Raw genomic sequence first — 18,157 nt, 5'->3', positions numbered from 1 at the left:
AAACGCGTTCAATGAAACTCAAACCATGATGCTTCGAGAGTAGTAATAGTTTAGTACACACCACACACACACACAAGAAAACTGAAAACAACAACAGCTTTCTTCGCTGGCATTAATCTGTCTCTATCCCTATCCATGTCTCTCACTTTTCTTCATGTCATAATTCGCACATAGAATACTACACGCGTCACCCTCATAACACTTTCCATTTCCAACATTGGATACTTTTCATTAAAATATTATTATCATGGGAAAAATCCTACGCAGTCTGGTCTTTTTCACAACAGGAAACTCGACTCGTGAACTAGGAATATTAAGATTAAGATTTTTAAGATTGGATCCGTAATAAACTAATAATCCCACTGTCACAACTTTCTGGTACTGTAAAGAACTAGAGATTAGAGATTTAAAAAAAAAAGTGTTTATTCTAATTAGACTCAAATTTGCACGGTAAAAGTAAAACTATTTCTGTACTACATTTATGCATAAATTAAATTAGCACGATTAGCATTTCATAGTCATTATTTTGATAAATTTAACATGTTTTTAGGGGTGGAATTAGAATAAATATTAGAGAAGGACTAAAAATATTTACATAATAAAATAATATTAAAGTAAATTTTTGAGGGAGATTAAACTAAAATTTACATACAATTTACATGTAAAAAATTAAAATTAGGAGGACCGTTGTCCCTTTGGCAGGATGTAACTCCACCTCCTGCATGTTTTGATCTAGAACTACTTACAGCATTTAAAAAAAATAGTTAAAAAAATGAGAGATTAAGAATTCTAATGATTAAATTAATTTAAAGTCGAAGAGATACAAAAATTAGAATTAAAAAAATATCTTAAAAATTTAAGAAGAATATTTATCTATTTCTCTCTTAATTTATGAGATGTATTCCGGATTTATTCGTGTATATTCTTAGATGGATCATTTGTGTGCGACTTATCCAATTTAAAAGTTAGACCGTAATACGAGATATTATTATTAAATAATTTAATTATAAATTTTTAAAAAATAGACAAAATTCGAAAATAAAAATCATAGAAAGTTATAAATAGATAATTATAAACTGGATGAAGATGGTTTTTGACGCTTTTTAATTTAACAAGACATGATGTCGTTGTCTTAGGAGGACTTTTGTTTCTTGAATATCCAGAATTGAAGTTGAATCTGATTCCAAATTAATGGTGTTTCCCCACCATATACATATAAGCATGGCGTGCCCCTACCTTGTGGTATTGCATTTTAATTTTGTTCCTTTCTTTTTCTCATATATTATTATTATTAACCTATTCATATAAATGGTTTTCTAGCCGTTCAAGCAAGGCTGCTATATGCCACACACCATTCAATCTTCAAACTTTTTAACTCTTTTTGGCTTTTACTTTTCTACCTCTGCCGTTATTACATTTTACAATTACACTCTATACGTATCCTTGAACGTTATGTACCGCTCTTAATATAATAGACTAAACCATTATTTAATTACTTGTATGTTATAATTTATTACTTTAGTAGTGAGTATTTTGTTCGATGTTATTATCAAGGTATGACTTGTGTTTTAATTTGTTGGTACAAGATACTTCTCTATTAAATAATTTAAGGAAAAATATGGTAGTACTAGTATATAATCTTTCAAGCCCATACGATTTGACTCTAGTCAAATCCAGCTCAAACATTACCTTATTGAATCAAACTTTATTTCTGTGTAGTTTCACTTTCTTTTTGTTACCCCATAATCCGAGATTAATTAACCCATCACGAAGAGATGATTATTATCAACTATTTAATTGTGCCGTGAAATCCTTGTAATCAATCAATTCTATATTTATTGTTGCATCACGCTTTCAGTCTTTTATTCTTACAATCTTCAAAATGACAAAATAAAACCTAATTTTGTTTTTTGGTTATTTACATTATCCTTAAACCCGACAAGTTAAGAACTAATCTGTCGCGGATCTGAACTTCATTTAAGGGTTTGCTGCTAGTCAATAAGTTACTGTATATACAAGGCAGAATTCGAACTTTGACACTTGTTTAAGCGAATAAATAAATTGACCACTCGATCAACCCAAGTTGGTTAAATAAAACCTAACTTTACCAAAAGAATAAAAAGAAGGAAAATAAAATATCAGAAATTTAAATTAGGATTTAAATTAACAGTAACTTAATCTTTAGTCAAATTAAAAGATATAAAAAATACAGCTTATATTTTTATTTCTATTTCTATAAATAATTGCCCCATACACGATTAGCCACATATTGTTGAAAGATACGCATATGAATATGATATCCGCATAACAATAAGCACACCACATTTATTCATCTACAAATTAATTACACGATGTGTCTTATTTTGACCAGTGATGTCCAAATACTATTTGTTTTAAAAAATAAAAAAAAAGGAAGAAAAGAAAACACGTCAACTTGGTAGAGAGTAGAGACCCCAATTAATCTTCTAAGCTTAGCTTCATCTATAAATAACCGTAAATAACACAATACCGTTGGTTCTCATTCTCAAACTCCAATATAAAACAAACACAAAAACAAAACAAATAAAATCACAAAACAAAAGCTTAGAAAAAAAAAAAAAAAAAAAAAAAAACCCAACCATGGCTTCCACCAAGCCATCCTTCATCCCTCTCCTCCTCCTCTTCCTCCACCTCTTCACCGCCGCATACTCCATCGGAGTCAACTACGGCACCCTCGGAGACAACCTGCCTCCGCCGACCGCGGTGGCCAACTTCCTGAAAACAAGAACCAACGTGGACAGCGTTAAGATCTTCAGCGTGGACCCTCAGATCCTTCGCGCGTTCGCTAACACAGGGATCTCCGTCACCGTAACGGCACCTAACGGAGACATACTAGGTTTAGGGAACATCAATACGGCGAGACAGTGGGTTGTTAACAACATTAAACCGTTTGTTCCTCAGACGAAGATCAAATACATCCTCGTTGGAAGCGAAGTTTTGCATTGGGGCGATGCTACCATGATTATGGGCCTTGTTCCTGCCATGAGAACCCTTCACGCTGCTCTTCTCGCTGAGGGTATCAGAGACATTAAGGTAACATATTAACATTTTTTATTTTTATTTTTTTGGTTTTGAAATAAATAGTAGCTATAACAAGACCCAGAATGTTCTATTTATGTTAATTCCTCCTCACTTTTCATATGAATATTAATTAAGAGGAGTGTTAGGATTCAGCAACTTTTGTGATTTTTAGCCATGAAATATCGATAAATGAGATTTTAATGGTGTGAGATTGAGGTGAGATTTCATCTAATAGCTCACTTTTTTTTGCTGATTATATGTTGGTCAGAATTTAATAAAATTGCTAGAATCTTAAACTTTTTCATTAATTAATATTAGTGAAATTTTTGGTTTTTCAATAACTATTTTCAACTCTCTAGCTAGGTGATGATATCATTACCAAAGATTATAGTCCTTGTGGCGTTCAAAATTCAAATAGGTGGCCCAATAGAAAACAATTTTATAAAAATTATTCACTGCTAATTAAACAAGTAATTTTTTTTCATGATATTTTCAGCTCAGCTCAACAAGCCAATGTGAATCTAAATTTTATCTAAGAGTTTATAGCTGGCATATTTAACTAAATAAATTGATGAGGATTCTTTCACAAATTGAAGATTTGAGTTTTAAGATGCATGAAATTTCCAGCTCAGATTCTGAATCTAAGCAAAGTTGATTTTTTTTATGGTGAATAATAATTCAGGTGACGACAGCTCATTCTCTGGCGATAATGCGGCAATCAATCCCACCAAGTGCAGGAGAGTTCAGGCCCGGTTACGCAAAGCGCATATTGGGCCCAATGCTGAAGTTCCTAAAAGATACCCAAACCCCTTTCATGGTAAACCCATACCCATACTTCGGGTACAACCCACAGAATCTAAACTTCGGAATCTTCAAGCCCAACAAAGGCCTGTACGACAACAACACCAAGCTGATGTACACGAACCAGTTCGACGCGCTCTTGGACGCCGTGCACTCCGCCATGAAGGCGTTGGGGTATGCTGACGTGGACATTGCAGTTGGCGAGACGGGATGGCCGTCGGTTTGCGACGGTTGGGACGCGTGCAGCATCGCGAACGCGCAGTCGTATAACAGTGAGCTGATTAGACACGTGGAGGCTGGTAAGGGAACCCCGTTGATGCCGAATAGAAGGTTCGAGACTTATATATTTGCTCTCTTTAATGAGAACCAGAAGCCTGGACCCATTGCTGAGAGGAACTGGGGACTCTTCCAACCTGACTTTACTCCTGTCTATGAATCTGGAATCTTGCGCAATGGCCAGGTACGTGAATCATCTATCCACTCTTAACTATTAATTTTACGTAATAGAACTAAAATATATAATTTTAAATTTTTATTTTAATAGACCAGAATAAAAATAGAAATTCCAAGGATAACAAGAAAAAATGTATTTTTATTTTAAAGAATTATTTAAGCAGATTTTAGCATTTGTGCAGCACAGAAAATAGAGCTAATAACGTGTGTAGTAGATGTAGGATGTATCGCCAAATTTTATATAATTAACTATTTTGTCTTGTTTAATCAAAAAGTTTAAAAATGATTCCTCGTGCTTAAAAATTATATGCTCGGTACATGTGACTTTGTTGTTGTGTACTATATAATACTACTGAATACTAATTTTGTAGTAGCAAATTCGGGACAGGGTATCAAATCTCAATGCACTTTTTCAATTTTAAGAAAGTAGGTTGATTCCTTCATAATTTCCCGTTATATTAGCTTTTTCTTTATATAATAAATGAGACTTATTAGTAGGACCTTTTTCTTTATAGCAACTAGAATCCACAAAGTTTAAATTAGTGTCCCATGTGCACTGCATACTTTGGCAACCGTTATTATAATTACTACTTATTTAACAAATTATTTTCTCTCATTAACTACTTAAATTAAGAATAATCTACAAAAAAAAATTGTGTGAAGAGAACGAAAAAGCGTATATAAATTTATTTAAAAAATTAATAAAAATAAAGTGTCACATTTTTTTGTAGCATGCACTGCTTTTAACTAAAAAAAGTTAATGAATATTAAATAAGACAAATTTCGACTATTTTTTGTTAATTTTTTTTGTTACCAAATATATGCAGAGACCAGCCCCAGCTGCAAGTAACAATGGCCCCGCAACACCAACTGCCGGAGGAGGAAGCCAGAAATGGTGTGTGCCGAAGGCCGATGCAACCGCCGCGGCCATGCAAGCTAACATAAACTATGCATGCAGCCAAGGCATCGATTGCAAGCCAATCCAACCCGGTGGTGCTTGCTATGCACCCAACGACGTTAGGGCCCTCGCCGCCTACGCAATGAATGCCTACTATCAAGCCAATGGCCGCCACGACTTCAACTGTGACTTCTCTAACTCCGCCACCATCACCTCTGACAATCCAAGTAAGACTCTTAATCGACCAAAAATACTTGTATGTTCTTAAAACATATTTTTTGTTGCGTACTTTATTAGGAATTCATAATTGTTACTTTGTGGCTGTTTCTTGTAGGCCACGGTACTTGTCAACTCCAAGCTTGAAGATCATAATGATATAATCAAGAGACGAAAGCAGAGTGATTAGGCCTAATTATTAATTAATCTACGAGAGAAGATATAGAGAGAGGAATATCATTGCGGCATGATCTTAATTACAAAGAAATATGGGATATGGGATGGGGGAAAATGGTGGTATGGATATGACCTTGTGTTAATTTGTGATCTATGTGTTATTGTTATTATTTTTCCTATCATATATATGCTCCATTATTGTTTAGTTTGTAAGTATATTATTGTTCAGAAAGACAAGGGATGGATGCACGTTAATTAAAACAACAATTGACATGAAATTATTCCATGGTTGGCTAAGTCTATGGTGTTTAATTTGTGTATATTTTTCTCAACTATATATGTCCTTCCTTATTTATTTATTTAATTTATTTATTTTTTTGCGACTCAAGGCAACACTGGCTACTACTAATTAAGTTCAACTTGATTTTCATTGATGGAGAATGAGAAAAATGAATGGATTTTCCTTGTGATATATAAATTTCATCTTCCCTTGCAATAAAAAATTTCTTTTGTTTCTTTAAACACAAATTAAGTCTAATATAACACATATTGCATGGGAGTTATCCAGTCATAGACTCAGAAAATTTATGTTAAGAGGACAAAAATAATATACATTACTATCAAAAGATATATTAATCTAAAATATATAAAAAAAATAAAAGTACACATTAGTTATTCAAACACAAAAAAAAAAAAACAATTTACATTAGCCACTAACTTTGTTCTCTTCAAATCTTAAAGATATTTTTTGTATTCATATTTTAAAAATGTTGAATAATTGTTTCATTCTTAACTTGATTATGAGCACTATTAAGATTTTCAAGATGTATTTGTAATTGCTCTTTTTTTTTTCAATTTGAAAAGTCCTCTTTTACAAAAGTATCACCACTCGCAAAAGACATCGTCTTTTAAAATACTATATTCTAACAAGTTGCCAAATTCATCAAACCAATTAGCATTAAATCTATGGAGAGAAGTCCTAAAATATGTTTGTAGAAAATCATGTTCTTTTGGTTGACAAAGACTATTTTGCAAATAAGCTGGTCTAACTTTATCTCTGACATTTGGATCATAATTTAAAATTTTGGATCGTTGTCCAGATCAGCTACTAGGCTTTTAACATTAAATTCTAAAAACTTTTTTTTATTAGAAGAGACTAATAGAATGATTTTAGATTCCAGTAACAACTTTCTTTTAAAATATTTCTATATTATTATTTCTAAAAATAAAAAAATATATATTCTAAATTAATAAATTAATCAATTCACCTTAAAAATTTATATGCTATATAATTACATACAATAAAACAAAAAATAAAAATAAATAATAAGAATTAATAAAATACATATATTTTTAAGAGTCATTTAAAAATTAAAGTGAGAATATATATATATATATATATATATATATATATATATATATATTTAAAAAAAATCAAAATCACGGTGGGGCAAGTGCCCCCCTGCTCATGTGTGTAGATTCGTACCTGGAGTTATGCTACGCATATATTAAAATCAGTCACCAATATAAAATACATGTTAAAATATAAATATATATTAAAAATAAATTAAATTATATATATATATATTTATACACTAATATATTAATGACTAATTTTAGTGACTGATTTTAATATACGTATTTCTTATTATATGGATCTATTCCTTGATGTAAGAGAAGTTCTTTACTAATTGTAAAATTAAGAAGAGTCCTCTTTTAGTTGTGATTTGGTCCCCTCTTTTTGGGTCATGGACTATATATAACAACCACTAAGGACGAAATTAACGGAGGAAGGTTATTAGGACAATGACAAAGATTAGCTACACTAACCTACTTAATCGGCCCATAATACTAAAATAATGGACTTTCATGTACCCAACCTAAACTTTAGTGTACTAGCCCATGAAAACCTAAAAGATAATAGTATTGGAAGAATTTTTAAGTTTTCCTCCAACACTGATATTATATATAACGACTGCAATCAACTAATCGTTTCTTTTATACCATTAATTTTGTTACGTGTAGCATTATTTGCTTCTAATATTTTAATGAAATAATAATAACATGAAACATCTTTATTAACAACTAACCCCCTTCTATTTACCATGCTGGATTCTTCGTGATTTGGAATTGTTGTTGTCTGTTCGGTGAAGCACTTTATATATATATATATATAATGTCATTTCCTTAACCACAGACAATCTTGAAGAACAAGTCCACATCTATTTTGAATTTAGACGAAAAGAGGTGACATCTATAGTATCCAAAAGGAATGGAGAAGTAATAACACTTCAGTTTGAAGTCAAACACTTTTGAAATCTTATGTATATTGGTCACGCATCTTTTCGATCTCTATTACAAAATGAAATTGGTTAAAGTAATTAATAAAGTAGTATACTATTTACTCCAACATGTATCATATATATCCTTTCGAAATTACAATAATATGCACTACAAATACACTACTTATCTATCATTGACACTAATTTTTCTTATGAAAGATAATACAATAGCTATGCACATGCATGATCTTAGTTATATATAGGGCTGAAAATGAATCAAGCCAGTTCTTGAGTAGTTTAAACTCAACTCGTTAATAATTTGATAAGTTAAGTTTGTGAGCTGATAAGTCGAGTTTGAGTCTAAAATTAAATTCATAAATTAAATGAGTCAAGTATATGATTTTACAGATATTAATATTTTTATTTAAAATTTTATAATTATTTTTTATATAATTTTGATGTAGGATATAAATAAAAAAATTATAATTAATAGATACATAATATATAAAATTAATATTTTTTAATATATATGAGTTATAATTTATTGATATAAAATTATAAATTATGTTCCTGTTATTTAAACTGAACTAAGTTTGAGTTTAAGAAATAAACTCGATTATTAATGAATTAAGTCGTGAATTTAATTATTCGACTCACTTTCAACTTTAGTTATATATAAGATAAGTGATTGGTATTGATGCATATGTTTGGGATGATGTCACAAAATTGGATAATTAATTAACAAAAATTTTAATAATAAAATTAAAAATTAATCATCAAATTAATTATTATATATTAATTTATATTTTTTAATTAATTAAATAATTAAACCCGTCATAATAAAAATCAAATTGACAATAAACGAGTATAACTAAATTCTTTGCAATAGTATTAAATTTTTTTGTGAGATACTAAATATGTATTTTTGTGTTAGTGTTTGGTAATTGATTTTAGTATACAATTAATTCATTAATAACAAATATATAGCACATGCAAATTAATTAGGGATCGACTTTTTTTTAATAGCATCTGTTAAATTTATTTCATTATTTTATCAAAATATCTATAACACATCATCGTGCTTCATTTTAATTGAAGTGAATTATCTATTACCTTAGACAAATTAAGTACCAATTAAAAAAGTATTAGAGAATTCATAGTAGTTATCCCTATTATCATGGAATATGAAAATGTCTCATTCGAATCCTATTACAAGATTATCTCAACTAAATAAATGAGACTTCACGGAATCTATCTATAATCTTAAAATAATAGCATCTAATAACTTTGCATCCACACTTAGTAATCTATTTTTACTTTATTCTCATACCAAATCTTTCAACTTTCCTTGCAAACTAAAAAAGAAAGAAAATTGAAAAACGTCAAACAACACAGCAAGCTAGCGTCTATGATTATTGAGATTTTTATTACTATGCATCTTAATTAAAATAAAGAGCCAACATCAGCTATATGATTATGCTATATAATTATATATCTATATATATATGTACATGAAATCCTGCACGTTAGATTATTGATCATAATTATGGTTGGTAGTTTTCGTGCCAACTAATTAAGAGGTTGAAGGCATAATCTCAATCTAACACACTTTATGAATTAGCCTATCGATTAAAAAGAACTAACCTTTTGTTGAAACCTTATGTCAATGTGTCCATCAGTTCTGGTGTTTGACATTGATCCACCAAATAATAATAATAATAATAATAATAATAATAATAAGATATATAATTATTTATATAACTTTACCTATTAATTCTTGCACATTTTGTAAATGTAAATATAATACATAAGCTGACATAATAACATTGTTTAATTTATATAATATAAATAATTTATTATATATATATGGTTGTAATAAACAAGATGAATATACTACATTTATATATTTATATTGTACTAAGTTGCACAATGTTTTTTGTTTTCGAGTGTTCATGATTATGTCTCAATTTTAGATAAACCTATGTTATTTTTAAAAAAATTATTAGTGTATGTATGTATATATATATATGTTCTCTTATGCAAATTTTTTTTAGGTTTGGATAAATTTTGTATAATCTTTTTTTATTTGTCTATACTATTTTTTGTGACAAAAAATCAAATCTAATATTTTTAATGAAATTTTTAATATTATATCATAAATTATTTATCTCAAATTAAAATTTAAAGAGGTAAATAAAAGTACTTGGATAATTATTATATATCTTACAATTTCGATTATCTTATTACTCAACCTTAAAAGTTAATAACCTTATTGAGTTCCTTACTGTTTGGTAGAAGTGATAAATAATATAACCCCAGGAAAAAGCGATGAGCTGAGAGACCAATAATTGAAAAGGTTTTTCTTTTATTTTTCAATCTAATTTTGTTATTACGATATGTGTTGAATAACTTCCACACCAACTAACCAAAGTTGTCATAGATAGATGATAATGCGTTTTCGTTAAAATAAATTTAATAATAGAAGAAGAAGAATGCAATTAATTAATGCATAACGATAGATAAATTTATAAAAAGCAGAGAATTACACCAATTCCGATCCTCTAAATTTTAAATTTTTATTTTAGAAGATAAAATATAATTTATTAAATTTAAATATTTTTTTATATTTTTTTGTTTTATTTATAAAATAAATAATAAAAAATTATATTTTATTTTTTAAAATTAAAAAAAATACAATGTATATATACACCAACCTCTCAAGAGTATTATTGTTATTTTTATATGAATATGAACAGAGAAATGAAACAGATAATTTTAAAGAAAGTAAAAGTTCAATACATAGAGTGGAATACATATATAACAAACAACAAAATAAAGTATATGAAATTAAAATAACTCTTATGTCATTTTTAGCAAAATTATTAATAATATCAACCGACTATTATACTATTTTCTTAAATAATCAAAGGTGCTAGTAACACAATTCTTTATATTTATTGTCTTTATGATATCATTTTTACATAATTAGACATTTCATATAACTGAAAAAAATTAACTAACCATTTTTTGTGCAATTTATTTTTTAAAAATAAAGTCTTCTAACTTTTAAAATATTTTGTAATAATACTCAAAATAGTCCAATTACGGCCAAAATGAATAATTTAAGCATACCACACCTGTCAAGAAATAAGTGTTGTACAATTTCAACTTTTCTGTTACACATTGTACAAACAATATTCCTCTATTCAATGATACCCAATCTACTAAGTCGATTCTTAGTATTAACTCGACCTACTAACATAAATAAAGTAAACAACTCAACATGAGGCGGGACAAGTTCTTTTCAAATTTCATTTGCGAATCTGTAACTAATAATGTCATCTTTCAAAGTCTCTTACTACAAAACCTGCACAAATGAATTAGTAGAATAAATGTTTTTTTTTGTCAAAATTTTCACACCACTCTTTCTTGTACTTCTGCTATCAATTTTACAGATTACAATATATTAGGCAGTTGATTCAAACTTTCTGCCTCTCATTGACGGAGATTCCTCCTTCATTAAAAGTTCTAAATCCACTCTACTCTAATCCATCCCAAAAATTACAATTTCCAATTACAGATTCTTTTTGGTTTTAAATCAAGAAGAATCTAGAAAAGAGTCTCTTAGCTTTAATTTTCTGTTTATAATCATGTATCCTCCCAAAATCTGGTTAATCTACTGTTTCTTATTTCTATTAACCAAATATTCTATTAGTTCTAATATTTTATTACAGTAGAATTTTTGTTACAAAATTTGATATAATATAAAGATCTAACTAAAAAAAATTAATTAAAAATTTAATAAAATTATAAAAAATAATGAAATAATTAAATCTTATTATTATTATTATTATTGTATATACATGAGAGAGCATCATTGTTCATTATGTGGTCCCAATATATCTGTATTGGTGAACTCATTTGCAAGGTAATTATGATTAATGAGCAAGTCCCATGGCTTCACATGCCGTTCTCTAAATAAAAATAAAAATAATATAGATAGATAATATTTATAAACTATTGTTAAATTATATAGGTTCCTAAAATGGCTTAGATGTGTCGGTGACAGTATTCATACCACACCAGGTCTCTCTTTTTCTGATAAATATACCAACATATTATCCATATCCATATACACATAATTGCAACCGCGCATTTTTACTTCATGAAGAAAATAATAATAATAATAATAATAATAATAATAATAATAATAATAATAATAATTGAAAGTTATATTTACACTTAGATGGAAATAGATAAATCAAGTAAAGGAAAACTATCTTTAATTTCTTATGTCAAAACTCAAAAGAGAAGTCCACTACTGAAGTTCCAATTTGCATTATTCCACTCGGTTATTTAATTATTTTAATACTAAAAATAAAAAGTATACAATATATAAATAGTGAAATACTATTTTATGAGTTTAATTAAAAATTAATTTTTTCAATAAATATCAGTCAATTTTATTTTTTTTTAAATTTTAAATCACAAGTTTAGATCCTAAATTTTTTAAAAATATAAATTAAAAATATTAATTAATATTAATGATTTAAAATTAATTCCTTATGCTGCTGCTTATTTTATTTATTTATTCATTTGACGTATACTAAGTACTAACTACACTGCTCATTTTTTTAATGGGGATTTGTTAGGTTAACAAGATAAGAACAACTTATGGTGTGCAACTGTGCATTACTATGTTTGTTTTATCCAATAATCATCATGATTTATTGTTGAATCAAATATTTATCTTTTCTTTTACTTTTTTTATTTAGGTTTAATTATTGTGTTGGTCTTTATAATTTCGTAAAATTTTTAATTAGGTTTTTATATATATATATTTTTTAATTAAATCTCTGTATTAATTTTTTTTAATTAAATTCTTTTTAATAGTAATTGGCTTACTTTTATAAGGATCCAACTTAAAAAAAAAAAAAGAATTGGTATAGGAATTTAAATAAAAGAAAAAAAATATAGGGACCCAATTAAAAAAAATTTGGTACAAAAACTCAATTAAAAGAAAAAAAAGTATAGAGACCTAATTAAAAATTTTGCAAAACTATAGAGACAAATAGAATAATTAAACCTTTTATTTACTATCAACAGTATTTTAGTATATATTATTCTTAGACTATTACCTTTAATCAATTTTTGTAACACAGCAAAATTGTCTATTATTATTATTATTATTATTATTATTATTATTATTATTATTATTATTATTATTATTATTATTTGATTTGACAGTTGTTTTTTAGTTTAGCAAGAAATAACTAAACCCTAACCAAAATTTTAAATGAAGGCAGTATTATCTTAACTTTTTTTATAAAATTGAGTGAACATTATTTTTATCATCCAATCACTATCATAATCTATAATTTTGTTTTTCATGTAGTAATTTTATAGTCTAAAAAAGTTCCCATTATTATAAATTAAAAATATTCCATTGATACAGAAAGACCAATCCAAATCTTACCAAAAGAGATAGATAATAGAATCATAAAAATATTTTAATAATTTATACTCCTGAACACTATCAGACAGAGTAACATGGAAAACAAAATATCCTCATTATTATTACCTTGTACTAACTAGTAACTAATGCCCCTTTTTTCTTCTACAAGAAAATGGCTGAATTTAAAAATTAATGCAAGTCACAAAGTGGTTGTTTTTTTTTTGGTTATTATATTTTTTAATTCAACAAGAATTAATTTGTTATAAATTAAAATTTTATCTAAGAGTGTGACGTTAATTAATTAATTATTATATTTACAAGATAAAATTTAAATTTCTAATATTTAATTAAATAGACAAAGTTTAATTAAACGAATGAATAAATTAATTACTAAATCAATCCAATTTAATTACTTTTTGTATCTTCTTTTTTTTTTTGTTTATCCAAACAGTATTCCCCAACCCAACAGGTTAAGGATAGATTAAAAATTAATCCGTCGCGGATCTGAGCTCGATTTAAGGGTTTGTCGCTGGTTAATAGGTTGCTGCATGCACAAGGCGGGGTTCAAACTCCTAACACTTGCTTAAGCGGACGAGTGAGCTGACCACTCGACCAACAACTTGGTTCTATTTTGCAACTTTTTGACTATACAACCAATCCACTCTGTTATACCACCAAAAAAAGGGTAACAAAACACTGAAAAAAAAAAGCCATAGATTGTGTTCTTGTTATGATATGATATGATATCAAACAAGAAATAAATCTCTCTCTCTCTTTCTCACACCTACTTACTCTCACTACTTGGTAGCTACCATGGGAGAAAAAGAAAAAGAAAAAGAAAAAGAGAAGAACAAGAAGAACAAGAAGCAAAAACACCAACACCCCAATAATGATCAAACAATAAAGCATCAAGATTTCTCATTCAAACCAAGCTCAGAGGTAAAGGGTCTAAGATTTGGAGGCCAATTCATAGTGAAATCATTCACAATAAGAAGAGCAAAACCATTGGAGCTTCTCAAAGTTCTTTCATTCCCACCAACCAAAACCAACCACAACAACAACAAGAACAACAAGAATAGTAACACTAAGGTTCTTCCATTCCCATCAACATCATGTTTTCTTCCCACAAACTTCACAATCTTAGCACACCATGCTTGGCACACCCTAACACTTGGCCTAGGAACAAAGAAGTCAAAGGTTCTTGTGTTTGTGTTTGAGAATGAAGCAATGAAGTCACAAGTTGACAGAACATGGCCACATGAGATTGCTCTTGGTGAAGTCAACAAGAAACTCATAAGAGGCCTTGTTGGTTCTGAGATGGCAAGGTTCAAATTCAGAAAAGGTTGCATCACTTTCTATGTCTATGCTGTTAGGCAAATTGGTAGCTTTGGATTCTCTTGTTCTGAGGATCTTAGAACTGTTCTTCAATCTGTTGTGGAGCTTAAAGATTTCTTGGATCACACTGCCATGCTTTCTATGCCAAATCAAAGAAGCATTACTCATCAGGTACCAGCAGCCATGGCTCACTAATACAATCTTAATTAGGATCTTCATTATTGGAAATATTATTTTTGTTTAGTTTGTTATTGTTAATTAGTACTCTTTCTTTGGAATTTTGGGGAGGCTTATTATTATTATTAATATTGATTTATTTGTTCATCATCTATATATCTCTTGTTTGATCTGTATTTGTTTTCTTTTTCTTTTTCCTCTGATCTTTGTTGGATTTGAGGTGAAAATGAACTGTAATTTTAGCATGATGAATAATTGGGTATGTGAAATCTGAAAATTTATAGTGAGTCCAGATTTGCATTTATTGTCTTTTTGGCTGGCACATATGTCAAAACAAATTTGTCAAGGAGGGACAAGCTAAGAGTTATCTAACTTTCTTGTTCTTACTTGCTACTACAGGTACATATAATTTAGTGGTTCAAAACTTTTGTATATTTTGGTAAGATTTACTCAAATATCTTGTTTCCTTAAATATAGACTATGATATATAATGTAATAAAAATGAGGTTTAATTATTTTTTGTCCTTATAATTTTATTAAATTTTTAATTAGATTTTTATGTTTTTTTTAATAATTTTTATATTATTTTTAATTTTGTAATTATATCATTCTTAATATAAAAAATATTAAAATTATCTGAATAATTTTCGTAAATTAAAAGTATTTAAAATTAAAAATATAATTAAATCTTTGATCATATATTTTTTTTAAAAAATATTTTATTAATTTTAATATTTTTAACGTAAAAAAACTTAATTACATAATTAAAAATAATATAAAAATTTAATTAAAAAATATAAAAATTTAATTATAAATTTGACAAAATTATAATGACCATCAGAATAATTATATCTAAAATGAGAAAAAATCAGTAAAGCACTTATTAGCAGAATGAAAATTGAATAATGCACATAAAGAATATTAATATTCTGTCGAAAACATTTTAAGTATTTTAGAAATAGTGTATTTTAGTAATTTTAATAATTAATTATATAAACTAATATCAATCATAAAATATATATAATTAAAATCAATAATTAAAAACTTAAAACTATTAAAACACTAATTATTTAAAATTTCTCTTTTAATACAAGAACAAAAACTAACTCTATCCAATATATTTCTATATTTTTTTTCCTGCTGCAAATAAATGCTGTTTTGTGGAAAATTGTGCCACTATCTCTATCTTACCCGAGATCCACGAACTATATTCTAATTCCAGTGTTTATTAAATGCTATGAAATATACTTGGTGAGTTGCAAAATGCCAAATATTCTCGAAATGTAGAAAGGGATCCTCATAATACATACTCTGTCTGGAAAAAATTGGTAAAATAATTAATATTCGAAGCAGGACTGCTATGAGTACTGCCACTATGTGAATTATTATGGGACTGCTCTTTTAACACTCCGGATTACTGAATCATAGAACGTGCAATGGAAGAGTCGAGATAGGTTCTTTGGAGATTGCTGAACTGCTTTTTAAATTAGTGAAAATTCAAGTATCGACTTCATGTGAAGTTAATAGCTGATAATCATAAGATGATTTGACTGATTTGATTAAATTTTTATCTAACGCCTGTCCAACTATCAACTTTACGTGAAGTCGACTACACTTGAGTTTTTACTTTTTAAATTATATTTTACTCTGATTAATTATTGTAATGGTAAAATGAAAAAAAAAATTGTTGAAAGCATATGGTTAATGTAGTAACGTAAGTTTAGGCCAGTTATTACCTAACATAACGATATATTCTTAGATTTTTACAAATCACTCATTAAAATAAAGTTGTTCATTAAATCTTTTTCTTCTATATTCTTAATACAATATTACAAGATACAAAATTATTTTTGTTAGAGATATTATATAATTATTAATGGTGTCTCTTTTTATCAATATAAATTTTTAGAATAAATAATTTTATAACCTAGTATCAGAATTCTAAAACATAAAATATAAAAAAAATTTATGTAAAATAAAAGATATTATATAATTATTCATGTTACTTCTTTTTATTAATTTAAATTTTTAGGATGAATAATTTTATGATAGTATTATCAGCTCTGGAATCATCTTTTATCTTTTGCATGCAATTGTTGTTGCAATAGAATAGATTATTACAAGATTAATAACTGGGAACATAATGATGATGGAGGATGAATAACAGGGCCAGAGTTTCCCTATGCTTAAAGCTTCCAATGGAGCAGAAAAGTGGAAGGGAAAATTAAAAAGGGAAAGAGGCCCATGATTTTCTTTTTTCTTAGCTTGTGCCCACCTATGCCTTTAATCATAGCATGAGAAGGACCCCATGTTAAGGTGCCAACAAACTTTAGTTTTCACAAGAATCATGGAACATATCTTTCTATCTAACAAGGCCTTGCTGATTGATGTACACATATATAGATATAGACCAGTATGTGCAATGCAAGCAAATTATTCCAATAACTTGTAGCCATTTGTGTTGACAATTATTTTTTATATTCATCATTTTATGATATGTGATGATGAGATTGACCCCTGAGAGAGCCAAGTAGAATGCTCTTGTTTTGGAGTTTTGAGCACAATAATTGTAGTAGGCCTGCACTGTGGTTCCATACCATGCCATCCACCACAAAAGGCTCTCTATTATGTAGTGTTGTCACATGGGATAACTTGCAATTTCATTATAAGAGAGGAGAGACTCAAGTAGATTTCTTAGAGTTTTTTTTTTTTTTTTTATGTTAATATTTGAATTCTATTATCAAGATTCTAACTAAGAAAAGAATTTCACTCAATGGACATGTGTTTGTGGTAGGATGTGAAATGGAGAGAAACTTTCTAAAAAAGTGTAAACTAATAATGGAATTTCCAATTCTAATCATGGTATATATGACCACAATGTAACAGGGTAAGAATAACAACCAATAAGCAATAATAGCAATACAAAGTAAGAATTGTTTTATATGAAAATTTAAATAAAATGCATAAATAAAATAAAAAATAATAAATAATTCTCTGATATTTTATTTTGAAAACAAATAAGTCCATCATTAAATTTAATTACAAATAGATTATTGACTTTTGTAATCAGAAGGACACATAGGTTCCGTTGCGAATCAAAGTTCTAGGTTTGTTGTTGGTTAATGAGTTGCTACATGGAGAAGACAAAATTCGAACTCTCGACATTTGTTTAGGCGGATTAGTAAACTAACTCCTAGATTAACTCAAAATGGTTTTATTTTTTTTTGGTTAACAACTCAAAATGGTTTTAAATTACTGTCATTGTGTGCAAAAGGTACTATTACACTTAGGCGCTCTTATACT

At 27.9% G+C, this 18,157-nt stretch overlaps 2 protein-coding genes across 3 annotated transcripts; both read left to right on the top strand.

The window, feature by feature from the left end:
* Positions 1-2,582: 2,582 nt before the first annotated feature.
* LOC130975356 (glucan endo-1,3-beta-glucosidase) lies at positions 2,583-5,902 on the top strand. Its single transcript, XM_057900164.1, has 4 exons — positions 2,583-3,072; positions 3,743-4,321; positions 5,142-5,439; positions 5,547-5,902. The coding sequence occupies exons 1-4, from the start codon at positions 2,620-2,622 to the stop codon at positions 5,573-5,575; spliced, it is 1,359 nt and encodes a 452-aa protein (XP_057756147.1). The 5' UTR covers positions 2,583-2,619; the 3' UTR covers positions 5,576-5,902.
* Positions 5,903-14,037: 8,135 nt separating this feature from the next.
* Positions 14,038-17,534, top strand: LOC130974327 (uncharacterized). 2 transcript variants are annotated; one of them, XM_057899161.1, is made up of 3 exons: positions 14,038-14,848; positions 15,254-15,293; positions 17,022-17,055. In XM_057899161.1, the coding sequence occupies exons 1-2, from the start codon at positions 14,156-14,158 to the stop codon at positions 15,266-15,268; spliced, it is 708 nt and encodes a 235-aa protein (XP_057755144.1). In that variant the 5' UTR covers positions 14,038-14,155; the 3' UTR covers positions 15,269-15,293; positions 17,022-17,055. The 2 variants fall into 2 exon arrangements, with proteins under 2 accessions (XP_057755144.1, XP_057755143.1); XM_057899160.1 differs by lacking the exon at positions 15,254-15,293 and having other exon boundaries at positions 17,022-17,534.
* The last annotated feature ends 623 nt before the right edge of the window (positions 17,535-18,157 follow it).

Source organism: Arachis stenosperma, chromosome 4 (genome assembly GCF_014773155.1).
Source record: "Arachis stenosperma cultivar V10309 chromosome 4, arast.V10309.gnm1.PFL2, whole genome shotgun sequence".
Lineage (NCBI taxonomy): Eukaryota > Viridiplantae > Streptophyta > Magnoliopsida > Fabales > Fabaceae > Arachis > Arachis stenosperma.
This window is presented reverse-complemented; position numbering and strand designations above follow the sequence as displayed.